At 34.3% G+C, this 17,697-nt stretch overlaps 1 protein-coding gene across 1 annotated transcript in view; it reads right to left on the bottom strand.

Moving 5' to 3' along the window:
* The window catches only part of LOC150106689 (gem-associated protein 5-like), a 560,402-nt gene that overhangs the window by 436,260 nt on the left and 106,445 nt on the right, over positions 1 to 17,697 (bottom strand). The window contains exon 6 of the mRNA XM_090392643.1: positions 9,432 to 9,528. Coding sequence (XP_090248769.1) covers positions 9,432 to 9,528 — 97 coding nt within the window. The remainder of the gene's footprint in view (positions 1 to 9,431; positions 9,529 to 17,697) is intronic.

The raw sequence follows: 17,697 nt of genomic DNA on the forward strand, positions 1-17,697 counted from the left end.
TGAAATGTCAGGAAATTAAAATAGTTATTTATAACACGGTTGTAAAGTCCATAATTTCTAAAATGAATAAGAGAGATATTAGCCAAAAAACTAAACTAGCTATATACAATGCACGGTTGAAGCCAATTTTAACTTAGGGATCTGAGAGCTAGTTTAGAAATAAAATGGATGAAAGACTGGCGACCACAGATGGCATTATGAGAAGAATCATATTAGAAATGAAGATATTAGAAAGAAACTTGGCATCATTAACATTTAAGAATATGTAACCAGAGGGAATTGTTATCATAATAGTGTTATAATAATGATGGTATCTGTTAAATCAGTGATTCTCAACCTATGGTACGCATACCACTGGTGGTACGTGCAGCACTGCCGGGTGGTACAAAAACAGAGGGTAAAATAAAAGGGTAAATTAACATATTTTTTTACCTGCAACATGAGTTGAGAATTAAAAACGTATGCACAAATATTTAACAGTTCTACTTAAAATAGTTCATGCAACTAAATGAAAACAATTAGATTTTACATTACCATTAAAAACTTTTGTATAATAATATACAAAAATAATATGGAAGTTTAATTTGAATTTAATAAGTACTAATCAAATGACGTCCGCACGGTTAGCCTAGTGGCTGTGCGCTTCGCAACCATATGACTGGGGAAGGAGTGTCCCAGGTTCTATTCCCGTAGAAGACGTGAGGAATTTGAGGATCTTCCTCAGCCATAGCCAAGTTAGCCAGTCTTCAGCACAGGCAGTAGAGTTTTTCCCACCAGTTTATCTGGCATTTTTCATCCTGCAAGCAGGCAAACTAGCCCCGTGAACACACGGATCTACAGCCATAAATACTTAACCCCCCCATGAGGGGGGGCTCAACTCGCCCCAATAGGGACGGGGGGGGAAGGGGAGGAAACTCCATACGAATAAACAAATCAATCAAATGACAATGACAGAAAGCAATTTGAATATATATTTCATCGGACAACAATGGGAAACAGTTTGTCTGTTGTCTTTGTTTAGCCGCGAGCTGCAGTTACAGTTAAGAAAGTAGTGGTGTTAGATTATTAGATTAATATCTTTGAGTGTGAGATTTTATTTGTGAAATTGTTATATTCATGTGTAGTTTGTGCCAGAGGATAGAAACCAGAACATGAATAAATAGTGGTTAACGAGCAGGTCCTCAAAAAAGATTGAAGGGAGAAATGAGTATAAGCAGGGGAAACAATTCTTCTCTGCCAGAAGCCACTACTTCGAATCCTAACCAACTGATGGAGGACATCATTGTACAAAAATGAAACAAAAAAGCCCCATACAGTACAACGTAAATATAATCTTAGTTATTTATCATATGGTTTCACATATATTGCAGAAGAAACTGCACCTGTTCCCCAGTGTGTGATTTGTTATGAAACGCTATCAAAACATTCACTAAAGCCTTCCCTTCTTAAACATCATTTTGAGACCAAGCATGGCAATTTAAAAAACAAACCTTTGTAATATTTCCAGAGAAAACTGTCTGATTTGTCAGCAAGGAAAAAATAAATATCCTCATTTTCAGGATTTAACATGAAAGCTCTGGAGGCATCTTATGAAGTCAGTTTAAGAATAGCTAAGGCAGGAAAACCTCACACGATCAGAGAGTCATTAATATTACCAGCAGCTACAGATATGGTTTGAATAATTTTGGGGGAAAAGGCAGCAAAACAACTTGAAATGATTCCATTATCACCAATGACACCATATCACAAAGAATTTCAGATTTTTCTTCAAATGTTAAGAAGCAGTTAACAGAAAAATTTCAGGCTAGTAAACATTTTCCCATACAATTGGATGAAACTACTGACATTACCAGCATGACCCATCTTCTTACGTATATAAGATTTATAGATGGAAAAACAGTGAAGGAAGAGTTCTTGTTTTGTGAACCACTGCCTGCTCAAACAACCTCAAATGAAATATTTTCAAAATGAGACCAATTTATGAAAATGAATGATATAGAATGGAATAAATGCATTGGTGTTTGTTCTGATGGAGCACATGCAATGGTTGGGAAACACAGTGGCATTATTGCAATAATTAAAGGAGTAGCTCCAAGCAAAATTTGTACATTGTAGCATTCATTGCGAGGTTTTAGCCAGAAGAAATATGCATGAAAGTGTGAGAATGTTAACTTCATTAAGTCCAGAGCTATGAATTCACGACTATTTTCCATTTTGTGTAATGAAATGGGTGCTGAACATGATTCTCTTTTACTTCACACCGAAGTTAGGTGGCTGTCGAGAGGAAATGTATTGAGCCGCCTGTTTGAACTTCGTTCAGAAGTGCAGATTTTTCTCTCTGACAAATCCTCAGACTTGAATTATTTCACCGATGAACTGTAGCTTGCCCAGTTGGCTTACCTGGCAGATTTATTTTGCCACCTCAACCAGCTGAACATGAGCTTGCAGGGTGTGCGGTACTTCCTTATTCTTGGTACAGGATAAAACTGGGGCTCTTAGGAAAAAACTTGGCTTCGTCATTAAATAAATCAATACTGGAAAGACATGTTCCTTTCCATTGTTAGATGCTTTCTTAACTGAGAATGAAATTCTTCTTCATAGTGAACTGGCAGTGAATATAAAGAAGCATCTTGGGAATCTAATCACAGATTTCAAAGAATACTTCCCTGAAAACCTAGCTTCAGAATTTTGGATTAGAGAGCCATTTTCCATTGATGACACTTACCAGAAATGTTAACTCCTTCTGAGAAAGATGAACTGATTGAGCTCTCCTGTGACGGAAGTCTCAGGCAAACAATCAAGAGGATGGATTTAACAGACTTCTGGTTGGCAAGAAGAAATGAATATCCAATGATCTCAGAAAAAGCTATAAAATTTCTTTTGTTGTATGCAACTACTTACCATTGTGAATGTGGGTTTTCTTCTTTCATTTATATCAAAAACAAGTACAGGAATAAGTTGAACCCGATTTAAGACTCAAATTAAGTCAATTGAAACCAGACATTAAGAAGCTGTCTAGCTAAACAAGCACAAACTTCACACTGAAACAAGAATGTGAGTTCTGCAATTAAAAATATGTTACATTTATAGCTTGTACTGATTGTAAGTTTATTTGAGAACTGGACTACCATTATCAGGAATATGTGTTTGTCAAAATTTGTTTATGTATTCACTCATTATTATTTTAATTTTTAAAAATTGCACATTTTACAGAATAATCCATTGAATAGATTCAAAGAGTATCTGTTTCCCAATAAATATCTGTATAAAATAATAAATAAATCACTAGCATTGTAGATAAATGCTTATTTTACCCCTGGGAGCAACAAATCATGCTTTTCCAGAATAAATTTGCTTACTGGTACATCTAATATCCTGAATTAAATACAGTGGTGAGCCACTGGAAAAGGTTGAGAACCCCTGTGTGTTAAATGAATCAATTATGGAGACTGTTTGGGTAAAAAGACTTCAAGATTGTAACAGACTGAAGACTTTGACCAAATTAAATAACAGCTATAAGAAATTTGATACAAGAAATATGAAATCAAGCAAGTAAACAAAACAAAATATATTTATCTATATATTTTGTTTTGATGATATTATTATCATTATTATTTGACACCTCCAGGGAGTCCAAAGACTCATCGAGGGATAGTGTGGCAACAGCATCGAATAATTTGTTCCCTTCCAACTACTAACCGCACTCAAGCTTGCTTAACTTTTTGCATGAGCCATTAGTAGCTGAGGCTCTACCAATCGACCAACCCCTGCTGGATATATGAAGGTCGAAACTTCGAGTGTTGATTTTGGTTTATCATCATCATCATCATCATCAAATTCATAACATTTACCCTCAAGGGGTGTACAGGATATGATAGTACTACATGAAAAATTTACATCATTACTAACTTCCTATCTACAATTTTCCTCCAAATCAGTCTGTTACTTGTCAAGACTCCAACATTATTAGATCTTATATTTCTATCGTCTAAGGCACTTTGTACCGTATCAATCCACCTATATCTTGGTCTTCCTCTGGGTCGTTTTCCTGCCAACCAGGCAGAGAACACTTGTTTTGCTAATCTTTCCTCTCCCGTTCTGTTTAAGTGACCATACCACCTGACATTAGCTCTGCTAATGCATTCCTGCATGCTGACAACGTCAAGTTCTTTCCTAATATCCTAGTTCTTAATATGATATTGCCATTGATGACATCTGTTCAAGCCTCTAATCTTTCTCAGGACTCTCATATCTGGAGTCTGTAGTCTTTGATCAAGTGTTTTACTTCTGACTCAGCTCTCAGATTCATAAGTTAAAACTGGTTTGAACACCGTCTTGTATACAGCTAATTTAGTGTTCTGACTAATTTCTCTCTTATTCCATATGAATTTATTCAATTGACTTCCTACCATACCAGCTTTGTTGATTCTTTTGTCTATTTCCATATTTAATTTGCCATCTTTACTAAAAATCGTGCCTAAGTAGCTGAAACGTCTTACTTATTCCACAGGTTCTTCATTCACAATGCAGTTGACATTTTCAATGATTCTGCCTATTTTCATTGTCTTTGTCTTTTTATTGCTGACCTTCATTCCATATTTATTACAACAGTTATTCAATTTAGTCAGGGAATCTTGCAGACTTGTAGCGGATTTATTTAGAAGTATAACATCGTCTGCATAAAGCAGAGAGCTGACATTAACGTCTTCAATTTTGATATCAGGTTTAATACCACTTTCCTTCATAACGTGATCCATATAGATAATGAATAACAGAGGGGATAATGTACATCCTTGTCTCACACCAGATTTAACATTAAACCATCTTCCTGTACTTCCTTCAATTCTAACTGCTGAATTACAACTCAAATAAAGACTAAGTATTGCTTGATATAATGCCCCATTGACATTATATAACTGTAGTGTGTTGAATAGCTTCTCTCTTGGCACCTTGTCATATGCCTTTTCCAGATCGACAAAACTTAAATATAGATCTTTGTTATATTCTTGTGATTTCTCCACTATTTGTCATAAAGTGAAGAATACAAGCTGGATTCAGGCCAAAGAGAAGACAGCCTCTATTTGGCCTGAATCCAGCTTGTTCTTCACCAATCTTTCTTACACAATTCTTCTCAACCTTTTGTCAAGTATACTTGCATATATCTTGTCAGGAACACCGAGTAGGGAAATACCTCTGTAATTCTCACATTCAGTTTTATTTCTCCTTTTTATATATGGGTACTATTAAAGCTCTACTCCAATCATCGGGAATTCGTCCCTCTGTCCAGGCTTTTCTGAACTATGCAGTGCAGCCACTGTAAGACTTTTATACCACCATACTTCAGCATTTCTGGTTAAATATCATCTACCCCTGCTTCCTTTCCACTTTTCAAGCCTTTGATGGCTTTTTCTACTCCAAGTATGGATATGTATTCCTGACTGCATGCCTGGTCACTGTTTTTTATCACTGTGCTGTCATCACTGCTTGTTTCATTTAGCAGTTTTTCAAAGTAATTACTCCATACTTCAAGGATATCTTTTTCTCCGTTTTTCATGTCACCTTTATCATCTCTAACTCCTTTTATAGCACTCTTTCCTCCATTCCTAATCTTCTTCAACAACCTCCAGAATATCTTACCACCTTCTTGATATTTATTTTCTATGTTCTTGCCAAAGTCCTCCCATGACTTTTGTTTAGCTAGTTTTACACAGTGTTTCGCTTTCTTACATTTGTCTCTTTATTCTCTAAAAGCAAAAGCTGACTTATTTGCCAGGAACTTTTGATATGCTTTCTTCTTTTCCTTCACTGCCTCTTTAACTTCCTGTGTCCACTATGGAGTTCTGATTTTTCTATCCTTGCAGACAACCTCACCACATGCCTCTCTAGCTGAATCAATTAGGGTTTTCTTCAAGGCTTGCCACTGAATCTCCAAGGTTTGGTTCCTGTTCTCAAACTCTTTCAGTTTTTCTTCAATAATCTTTGTGTATTTTAGTCTACAGTTCACATCTGAGAGCTGCTCAACTTTTATTTGCTTTAAAACTTTGTTACATGTTATTCTTTTCAATATAAAATTCAATTTCATCCTGGTCAATACTAAATAGTGATCACTTCCAATTTCAAATCCTCTGTACATTCTGGTGTCCTGCACCAGTGAGAAAACATCACTATCTATAATAACATAGTCAATGAGACCTCTCTTATTCCTTGCTTCTTCTCTCCATGTGAATTTGTGCACATTTTTATGTTGGAACATGGTGTTAGTAATAACCAGTTCATGTCCTGAGCAGAAATCCAACAGGTATTTGCCATTATTATTAGCTTTGCTGTTTTCTCCAAATTTTCCCAAAATATTTTTGTATGTCTCACAATCATTTCCTACTCTGCTATTTAGATCCCCGAAAAGGACTAACTTTTCCTTTTTCATTGTGTCAGTTGCTTTTTCTAAAGCATCAAAAAATTCCTCCACTTCTTCCTTAGTAGAACCTTCTGTGGGACCATAGGCATAAATAAGTCTCATTGTCCAATTCCCAATTCTCATATTTGCCCACATCATTCTACTTGAGACTGCCTGCCATTCAAGAAAATTAGCCTCATATTTTGTGTTTAATACTATGGCTACTCCTTCTTTTCCTTGATTGTCATTTCCTGAATATAACATTTTGTATTTATTGCTCAGAAAGATCTCACCAGTTTTTGTTTTTTTTGTTTCAGTCACCCCTATTATGTCGATCTGGTACTTATCTAATTCTTCAGCTAACTCCATTTCTTTGGCATTCAGGCTTCTTATGTTGATAGTACCGATCTTTAACTCTGGTGATGTTGAGTTGGGGTGTGCTTTCAGATTTGTTCCAGTAGCTGACTTTTTGCTGTTCGCCCTGGATCCCTGGTGAAAACAACGGGGGCCTTGTTTAACCGGGCGACGCCCCAGCTGGCATGAAATTTTGTCATGTTGTACCATAATATAAACCAGATTTTGGTTTATATTAAACTAAAGTTTTACTCTTAACACTGTAGTTGTCTCCATAATTTTTCAAAATGTAATAACTTTATGGAAGTTTTTTTCACTTGGCTATGATACTAATTATATATTTGGTTTTATCCTTTATCCAAGTGTAAGCAAACAAAGTTTTTGCCTGAAGTATTTTCAGAACTGGGGCAACTGATGGTAAAGGTGTTATAAGTTGTCATCACTTGCCTTAGTATCCCATAATGCAAAGTGCATCTCCTTGCATACATTATAATGCTATGCATTAAGGGAAGGGCCACTATCCAGAATAGTTTTGACCTTTATTGAGGTCAAAACTGGTATGCCTTCTTATCAGTGGGAGCCAGACTCAGAGATGGTGATACTAAGGTGGAACTAATGGAGAAGTCATATTTACCTATATGAGTTGCCAAAGTGTGTCACACCCCATTATTAAAGTTCTCTGGATTAGAGATAAGTCCCACTGATGAGACCTCAATAAAGGTCAAAACCGGTCTGGGTAGTGACCCTTCTCTTAATGCATAGCATTATACATGTCTGCAAGGAGATACTAAGGCAAGTAATGGGATACTAAGGCAAGTGATGAGGAAACTTCAGGCGGAAACTTTATTTGCTTACACTTGGATAAAGGATTAAACCAAATATATAATTAGTAGCATAGCCAAGTGAAAAAACGTACATAAAGATTAAAACTACTAACTGAGGAAATTAATTCAAAATTATTAAATTAAACTGATGGCATTAATAACAATTTGACCCTGATATTGTAAACAGGAAGCACAAAGTTCATCATTTTCACAAAAGCCTAAATAAGATCTGGAAGGTCACACTCATCACTGTAAACAAAATTTCTCTTATAAAACTAGCAGTCAGACCATAATTACATATGGTTCTTAGATATGAAACATTGCTACTCAATATGCAACTGATATCAACAACAAATTTTGGACAATATGTCTTCAATCAATTTTAGGATATATGTGGCAGGAACCATGTTCATAAGCAAAGCAAAAAATCAATTCGGTAATGTCATGTGAAGATGCATATCGAAGTTGGTTCTCCAACCATCTGAGCTTACTTTTTCTGAATTATGTTAGTTGGCTTTCTTAAAGAATGATATTCCTTGGATATGGCTTCTTCCCTATTTATACCTATTGGCAATGAATAAACTATGCTGATGATCAGTGACAAAACTGAACTAAAAATATATGGGTGTCATCTAACCAGAAGCAGAATTAAAGATGAAAGATTTTGGAAAAAAAAAAAAAAAATTAGGAAAGTTAAGAATTATAAAAATGCAATATATGACCAACAGTAAAAGGAGAAAATGAGAATAGGAAGTGCAAGCTGAATCTAATTTTTGAACATCAAAACATCACATGCACTATTTTTTGGGTAAACCTTTTTTGCTTTAACAAATATATTTTATTCAGAAATAATATTCGATAATATGCTTTTTGAGCAGCATGAGGAGCTGACACTCATTCTTTGTTAGCTGAAAAAATTAAATATTAAAAGCAGATGAAAAGAAAACAAAATTATTTTACTGACATGTTTATTTCATACTGTTTTTTTTTATATATTTTATAATATTTTTGATAATATTTTTGGAATAAGAACAACAAATTAAGTATATAACACACAGTTCATTAATCATAAATTTATTTACTAATATGCAAAAAACAAGTAAAAAGTATATCATAATTTTAATAAAAATTTTATATAGCATGTATAAAAAAGTTTTATATAGCAAATGTCTTAACAACAGATATAGTGAGAAATGTAAATTTCATTAAATATCTAAGCTTATTTTCATTAAGCTTATATAAGTGTGTAGATGTGTAAAAAATTAATGAATATTACAAATTTCTAAATATATTACATCCATATGTCACATGCCACTGATAATAAAGGTGGCTGTATGATGTACCATTGCATACTTTCCCCCCCCCCCAAAAAAGCACTCTAAATATGAATGTTAATAATAAGTTATAACTTTCTTTATTAAATCACAGAAGCCATTTAATCATATGATAAGCAAGTCTGTAAACAATAAAATTTTAATCTAATAATGCAGATCTGTTCACTCTAAACAATAAGAAATGGTCAAATGAATTGAAGGAGAAAATATTTCTGAGTAGAGTGAGGCAAGATCATTGAAACTTTTTCTCATTTAGAAGAAAAGGGATGTCCATTCCTTTCAGAATTATGTTTGGCACTACAAACCATTTACTTATGTGTAAATAACACAGTGGAGAGGAGAAGATGCATGGAACAATATTGAGGTCTTGGGGGAGAAAAATTAAATATATGGAAAGCATAAATGACGTCTTTATTGTGATGGCTAACATTATATTCTGTACACTTCTGAAAACATTTTCATTCCAGGAAATGATAATGGATAAAAAATAATTTTAAAAAATTTTCTATCACAAAAAAAACTTACCAATATCATGAGGAGAAAATGACAGTGAGTAGACAAACCCACCTAATGTTGGGAGAACATGAATGGACTTTTTCAGGTCAAGATTCCAGAGAATAATCTAATTTTGAAAGAAAAAACTTCTTTATACAACTCTTTATATTTGTCTGCAATACTATTTGATATTATATTAAAAGTAACACTATCATGAACTTAAATTTTAAAAAAAATTATTTAGCTTATCTAATACAAAAGTAAGCAATATCTTGACACTACTATTAAAAGCTACTTAGCAAATTCTATTACAAAAGTAAATAATATCATGATACTACAATAAAAAAAGCTACTTAGCAAAATCTAATACAAATGCAAAATGCTAACATTACTCATTTTTCCATCCTTATCAAATTCTTTTATATCCATTTCATAAGTATATGTTCAATTTTTCACAGTGAGTCCATAGTTTGTTTTTCTTGTGACAATCCTAAAGCATCTTCTAAATATCTACTCAGCCATGTTTACATATCTTTTATTATTATTATTATCCCAAGACTCCATGGAGTCAAAGATTCATCTAGGAGGTCCTTTTGTTATACACACAGATCATCATACCAAGCCTTAAACACACTCAAATTCTCTGAAGACACTATACTCTCAGGCAAGGCATTCCAATCATTCGCAACTCTGCATGCAAAAAAACCCGAGTCTCACTCCCCTGCTTACATCCACCTTATACAGCTTCCAAGGATGTCCTCTGATTCTCCTCCCTGATCTTCCACTGTTTGCTTTAAAACCTATCCAACATTAACCTTATAACAACCGCTTAATAACTTGTAGGTCTCTATAATATCACCCCTCCTCCTCCATCAAAATGATATCAAAATTTTGCAGGATGATTTGGATAGATTGGCAGCCTGGGCAAAGGAGAATGAATGTCATTTTAATGTGGCAAAGTGTAAGGTTATGCATTTTGGGGTGAAAAAATTATCAGCAGTATACAACATTGGTGGAAATGCACTCTAGGAAATTGATGAAGCCAGAGACTTGGGAGTGTTAGTGTAGAGGGAGTTAAAGTTTAGGGGGTACATAGCAAAAGTGGCTAAAGCAGCTCATTAGATCACTAGATTACTGAAGAATACTTTGACTAGCAGAGATAAGCAGGTTATTGTTCTTCTTTATCGAGCCTTTATAAAGCCTAACTACTGCATGCAGATCTGGGCACCAAGGTGATGGGGAAGAGGTGGAGAGGATCCAGACGTCAGTCACCAAGATGGTAGCAGGTCTATGGAATGAACCTTACGAGAACAGGTTAAAGATTTGTGGGTTATAGAAACTGGTTGATAGGCAGAAAAGGGGTGATATTGAGACATACAAATTACTGAAGGGTTTTTACAAGATTAATTCTGAGGAAATTTTTCAGAACAGGTGTGGTGGTGGGAAAACTAGAGGCCACCCTTGGAAACTGAGTAAGTGTGTAGTTAGCAAGGATGTTAGACCCAAGTTTTTTTTTGCTTGGAGAGTGGTGAATGAATGGAATAGGTTGCCAGAGTCTGTTGTGGGTGCCACGACTGTCAGTGAGTTTAAAGCAAAGTATGATAGATACTGTGCAAATGCTGAATAGTTCTTAACATAATGTTTAGGGCCTCCCTTGATGAGTCTAAGGACTCCTTGGAGTTGCCCATAATAATAATGTTACTGAACTTTTTCCATGCAAAAAAATTGTATTAATTTCTTCAGAAACAGTTTGATAGAAGACGTATTCCTCAATTTCGCAAATCTATTTCTGTGAAAACTATCAAAGGGGGGGCTAAAAAACATCAGCAGCAAGAGTAAAGCAAGCATTTAATAACAACTTCTACAAAAAATAAATAAAATAAAACACCTCTTTATAGCCAAGTATGTATTATGAATCTCATCATTAAAAGGCAACTATCAGAAAAAACAATAACTAATAAAAGCTGATGATCTCTCTCTCTCTCTCTCTCTCTCAGAATTAACACCCTACAGCAACATTCTGATTTCAAGCATAACAAAAAAACGTGACTTGTAAAGAAAGCAAAAACAGCTTGGAACAACATCTGCTGCAGGCAACATAAACAGAACATGACAGCTTGTACAGTTCAAACTGCTGTCTGGACAGAGCAGTTCTGGCATATGTGTTAAACTTCCAATAAATGCTTAGATTATAGGTTTCCTTTATTTAAAAAAAAAAAAAAGGAGAGAGAGTTTATGATTACCAATCTTCTTTATCACATTTCCTCATGATAAAATTACTCAATTTCCTATATGAAATTGTTAGCTATCAGATATGCAACCAATGAACAATGATGTGTATCTGAAAGCTGTTCTTCTCAAGAGAGCACAGTATCTCAAATGATACTGTTGACAGACATATATCCACAAAAAAAGAAGAGAAAAAAAAATACTGTATTAATAATGTACTAAAAAGTAATTCACAGTCTATCATACAGACTATTTCTTTCAAAAGATAAGCTCATTTTTAGAGTAAGAATGAGTTTATCTTCTGGCTTTCTTATTTATTATTTATGATGAATTCTTTTCATAAAGTATGGTGGATTTGGATAACTGTAAACTACTTGAAAAAAGAAATTCATATCTCAATTCACAATAAACAGTTCAATCTCAATTCCTTTATTTCTCTTTTCTTTAAATACACATAAAGCAAGATGTACATGTAGGTTTCTGTGGGTAAGCAGTTCTGTGGGAAGTTTTCGAGATCACACTGTAATATAAATAAGGAGTTTATTAAAAAATAAGCAATTAAAACCCAAGTTTCATGTTTCTTAAGACTTACAATCATCAGGGGGTAGTGGTACATTAGTTTTACACAACAAAAGCCTATTAACAATTAATTACACACATTAGATGTTTTTAATAACTTAACTGTTTAAAATAACTGATAAAACAGAATACAAATGATAAATTTATCACTGTCTGCTGAGCTAGTTGTTGCTATCACGTTCTGTGGTATCACACATGTTATATCCTAGGTCCATGGCAGTTAAATTTTTGATGAAAGCAGACTATACTTGATGTAAAATTATGCCTTGTATTGCATTGTGTAGGGATCCTAAGCATTTGTGAGGCTTCTTTCAATTTTCTTGCAAAACAGTTATCAATATATGGCATTTCTGTTTATTGCCAGATGGACAGTAGTGGTTATGTAGAATGCCAGGCCTGATTTATCCTCTCTTCTTTTTTTCGATGTCTTTTATGTGTTCAGACATGTGGATCTCTCACAACCTTCCTGTCTGGCTACATAACAAATGACACAAGCGTAATGAATCTCATAGATGCCTGGTTTTTTCATTGGGTGATGTGGAGGTTTTGGTGAATTATAGGAATCGTGATATTTCTTGTAAAGGCAAAAAAAAAAAAAAAAAAACTTTTATGTTATACTCGTGGAGCAATGCAGCCACTTTATCTGTGACATTCTTGATGTAAGGCAGCGTGATTGCATTCTTGAAATCTTGTTTAAGTAAGGGAGTTGCAGGAGATGTATTAAGAATTTTTCTGATTGTCTTGGGTTCAAAACCATTAAGTGAGAGGCTCTGTTTCAGGTAGTGTCATTGCTTTCATTCCTTTTAATTGATGTGCTTGATATATTGTATGCTCTGTCTCGTAAAGCATTAATTATGCCTATCATTTGCAATGGATGGTGGTGGTGTGCAGTGGCATTTAAAAATCTTCCCATTGTTGTAGGTTTTCTGTATACAGAGAAGGATAATCTTTTTTCCTCTTCATTTACTTCAACAAGTATATCAAGGAAAGGTAATTTTTTTTGTGCTGTTTTTTTGTTTTGTGTGTTGGGAAGATTATTAAATGCCGCTTTACACCACCATCCATTGCAAAAGATAGGCATAATTAAAACTTTACAAGACAGATCTTACAATATATCAAGCATGTCAATGAAAAGGCATTAAGAACTGCATTACCTGAAACACTACCACACAACCACCACTGGCCACCAAATATTCTGGCAATAAACAAAAATGTCATATATTGATAACTGTTTTGCAAGAAAATTTTAAAGAAGTCTCAAAAATGCTTAGGATCCCTACACAAAGCAATAAAAATCAAGGCTTAATTTTACATCAAGTATGGTCTGCTTTCATCAAAAATTTAACTGCCACAAACCTAGGATATAACACATGTGATAGCAACAACTAGCAATGTTCCAACATGCAGACAAATTTATCATTTGTATTCTGGTTTATCAATTATATTTAACAGTTGTGAAGTTATCAAAAAACATCTAATAAGTGTAATTAATTGTTAGCAGGCTTTTGTTGTGTAAAACTTTTATATACCACTACCCCTGATAATGCAAGTCTTATGATGCACAAAACTTGTCGGGTTTTTAATAAGCTCCTTATTTATATTACAATGTGGTCTCAATATCGAGACCACATTGTAATATATGTCTGTCTTTATAGCTTTAATGCAAAGTTATTTAATCATCCATATACCACAATGAACCTTGATTTTATATTCTACATTACCAAGAATAAAAATTACTTCAAATCACCAAACATACACATCCATGCTTTCTCTATCTCATTTTTCATTTGTAGATCTGCTTCTCAGCAAGGTCAATCAACTTATGTCATACAGAGCAGCTGGCAAATCAGACTTTACAAAACACAAAATACGGATATTTACATTCTTATGATTAACATAACAGAAATTAAGTTTAATTTCAGTATCCCAAAATTAGATTTTATGGCTCAGACCTTGCTTCTCATGCCATTGACACTAGAGATAGAGTTCAGTGGAACCATACCAAGATGCTACACTATAATAGGTACAAATTTGATCATCTATTTTTTGAATCATGTGAAGCTCTATGCCACCATCCTGATCTTAATCGGACAGAGTGCATGCCTATCTCTCTGCTGTTAATTGCTTTTTTTTTAAATTAATTAATTATACACCCATGTCCCTGAACTCTAACAGTGTTTCCTCCTATTGTTCTACTGTTCTTGCAGTTAGAATTTAAATGATGTTACCCATGCTACTTTCTCATTGAATGAAACTCATGACATATTGAGTGAAATATATAAGAATAATAAATTCTGTTTAATTTTCTTGTACATTTGTGAAGCCATTATTTAAAACATTATACTCGGAGAACTTCCCATCTGGTGTTATTGTTGTTGCTGTAGTATCAAAAGATACAAGATTGTGAATAGCTTTAGGGAAGGCATCCAATTAGAGATGAAACCTGTATGAGAAGTGAATTACCAATTAGTTAGGTCACCTTTACAGTGTATATGAAAGGAGAATTGATAAGAAAAGATCTAGCGAGTTAATGGCTGGGTATTCTGGTTGGTAGATGAGCAATTTGCTTTAAGCCATTACACATACAGCAAATATTTTTGATTGTTCTTCCAGCTTTGTCAGAACTGGCAAAAAAAAAAAAAAAGGAACCAGGCGGAATTGTAAACATTGAAGTCACTAATGAAGATGCCTTCACTGTTAGAATAGTTCAAATGCAGAAAATCAAGTTTCAAGGATAAGAAGTCAAAGTCAGAATGATTTTCAGAAATGGGGAAGTAGTAGAGACGGTAGATCAATGATACATAATAGAATCAAGGAAATCTTAAACCATGGTTTAAGATTCAAGATTTGGCATTCTCTGTCAAGTATAGAAGACTGCATAAAAGTACACATATCATTTTTGTGGTGCAAAGTATAGTTTGGACAATTAAGATCTATTACAAGAAGAAGAAGAATGCTATATCATTCATGATTAACAGATTACTTAAAAGAAGCAAAAATCAATGAAGATAAAGAAGAATGGAAAACTTAATAAAGATAACAAATTCCTGACATATATCCTCAGGGGAGTGCACAGGATTTTATGATAGTAGTACATGAAAAGTTGCATCATTACTAACTTCCTATCAACAATTTTCCTCCAGATCCTCCAGTTTATCTCTCAATATTCCAATATTATCAGATCTTATATTTCTATCTTCTAAGGCACTTTTTACTGAATCAATTCCATCGATATTTTGGTCTTCTTCTGGGTCTTTTTCCTGCCATTCTGACAAACAACACTTGTTTAACTAACATTTCCTCTCCCATTCTGTTTAAGTGACCATGCCACCTGAGATTAGCTCAGCTAATGCATTCCTGAATGTTAACAATGTCATATTCTTTTCTAATATCTTTGTTTTTAATATGATACTGCCATTGATTCCATCTGTTCGGTACCTAATCTTTCTCAGGACTCTCATATCTATGGTCTTCAGTCTTTGATCAAGAGTTTTATTTTATTTCTAACCCAGCTCTCAGATCTCAGGTCTATTAAGATCATGTCTTTTATTATATGAGAAAGTTTTTACAAACAATGCATAATGGTTTTCCAGAAGATCCTGTACAAATAAGAATTCATTTTCCCACTGTTCATTGAATTCACACTTACTATCACTTTCTGTTTAACTTTTGCACTGTGAAGAGTAACTGAATGTGAAAATAAAAACAAGGCTTAATTTTTAAAAAAGTACAAGACTGCAAATTTTCACATGGGATGAATAAAGCACAACTCCATAGTGCACAAGTGTCAATTGTAAACTGACTAACAAAAACGTGTGACACACCAATGTTGTTAATGCTTGGCACCTCAGGATCAAACAAGTGAATGTACAAAAGATGTGCACAAAACAATAAAATTGCTAAAAATAATTACTAAGTTTTAGCTTTTTTTTCTACAAATTGGCTTTTGGTTAATACTTTTTTTATCTTTATCACTGGGGCCCAATGAGCCACTTCTAATCATCCAATGCACCATAGGTTGGCCATCCCTGCTCTATTTAAGTTTATTATCATGCTAATGTTTCAGAGGTAAAGAGAAAAAGAATTGGGAGGGAGGAGGAAAGACATGCAGTGAGAGGAGATACATACGTAATCCATACAGAGATCATCCAGTCACCATGATATAATGTGGTTTCAGCATTGTCCCTTCATACCACTACCTGGATCCTCCCATCCAGGCACAATCTGGGAGTGCAGATAGCAATGGGTTTATGCATGATTTGAGAAGCCTATAAAACATACTGCCATCCTGTTTGTTCCTATACACTATATGGTAGTCACCTTGTGGAAGTTTTATTGCAGTTACCCTCAAAGATAAGGGAGACTCTGGATCTCCACAATATGTTTGGTCTTTGAAAGGTATCCAGGCACAATCTGGGAGTGCAGGTAGCAATGGGTTTATGCATGATTTGAGAAGCCTATAAAACATACTGCCATCATGCTTTGTCTTCTCAGAGCAGGAGAAGACAAACACAACATCAGCTACTTAAGGTCCCCAAGAAATGAAGGTCATCTACTGATTAGTTGGCACGTTCTCCAACCAGAAAAATACCTTTTGATAGCACTGCATGATTGAGGAGTGGTTGGGATAAAGAAGCCAGAATTTTGCTCTAAAAAAACAAACATAGCATCAACCATTTCAGGTCCTCAATAAGTAAAGAAGTAGTGTTTTGTCCAGGCAATGAAGGTAATCTTAACACCTAGTTGCCATTTCCTCCAACTAGAAAAGTACTCTTTAATAGTCTCTTTGACTTTACACATATTCCACATGTAGAGATGGGTCCTGATATTCACTAGTTCATCTATTTGACCTTTACATAAGGTCACGACATGTTTGAGGATTTCATTGGATAGATTATTATTATTATTATTATTATTATTATGTGACACCTCCAGGGAGTCCAAAGACTAATCGAGGGAGAGTGTGCCAACAGCATCGAACGATTGAACCCTGTCCAACTACTAACCGAGCTCAAACTTGCTTAACTTTTTGCATGAGCCATTAGTAGCAGAGGCTCTACCAATCGACCAACCTGTGCTAGCAGATCCTTTAGGAAATTGGAGTATTGAAAATTATCTGCTTTTTTTTTTATTACTCAGAAGTTGAAAAAAATTCTAAATCTAAGAGAGATGACAAAATCACTCTCTGACTTTTAATGAGAGAAGATTCATTTCTGTATGCTTATACTACACTCAGTTCATTTCAAACTGAACCAACCATTTTTACAATTTGGCAAAATGGGAAAGTGGAACCAATAACAGTGCCCTGTTACAATACATTAACTCATTTATATGCTTAAATAAGTTCTGGAATATAATTTATTAAAAAATATATACAAAAGAATATGAGCTATAGGAACATATCCATTTCAAAATATTCTCCTCCTGTCTCAATACAGTGTTCCCAACATTTTTCCCACTTTTGAAAGCAGGCTTTAAATTGCTGTTG

This window comes from Typopeltis vanoorti, chromosome 5, assembly GCF_054136105.1.
Source record: "Typopeltis vanoorti isolate ZY-2024b chromosome 5, IOZ_Tvanoo_1.0, whole genome shotgun sequence".
NCBI lineage: Eukaryota > Metazoa > Arthropoda > Arachnida > Uropygi > Thelyphonidae > Typopeltis > Typopeltis vanoorti.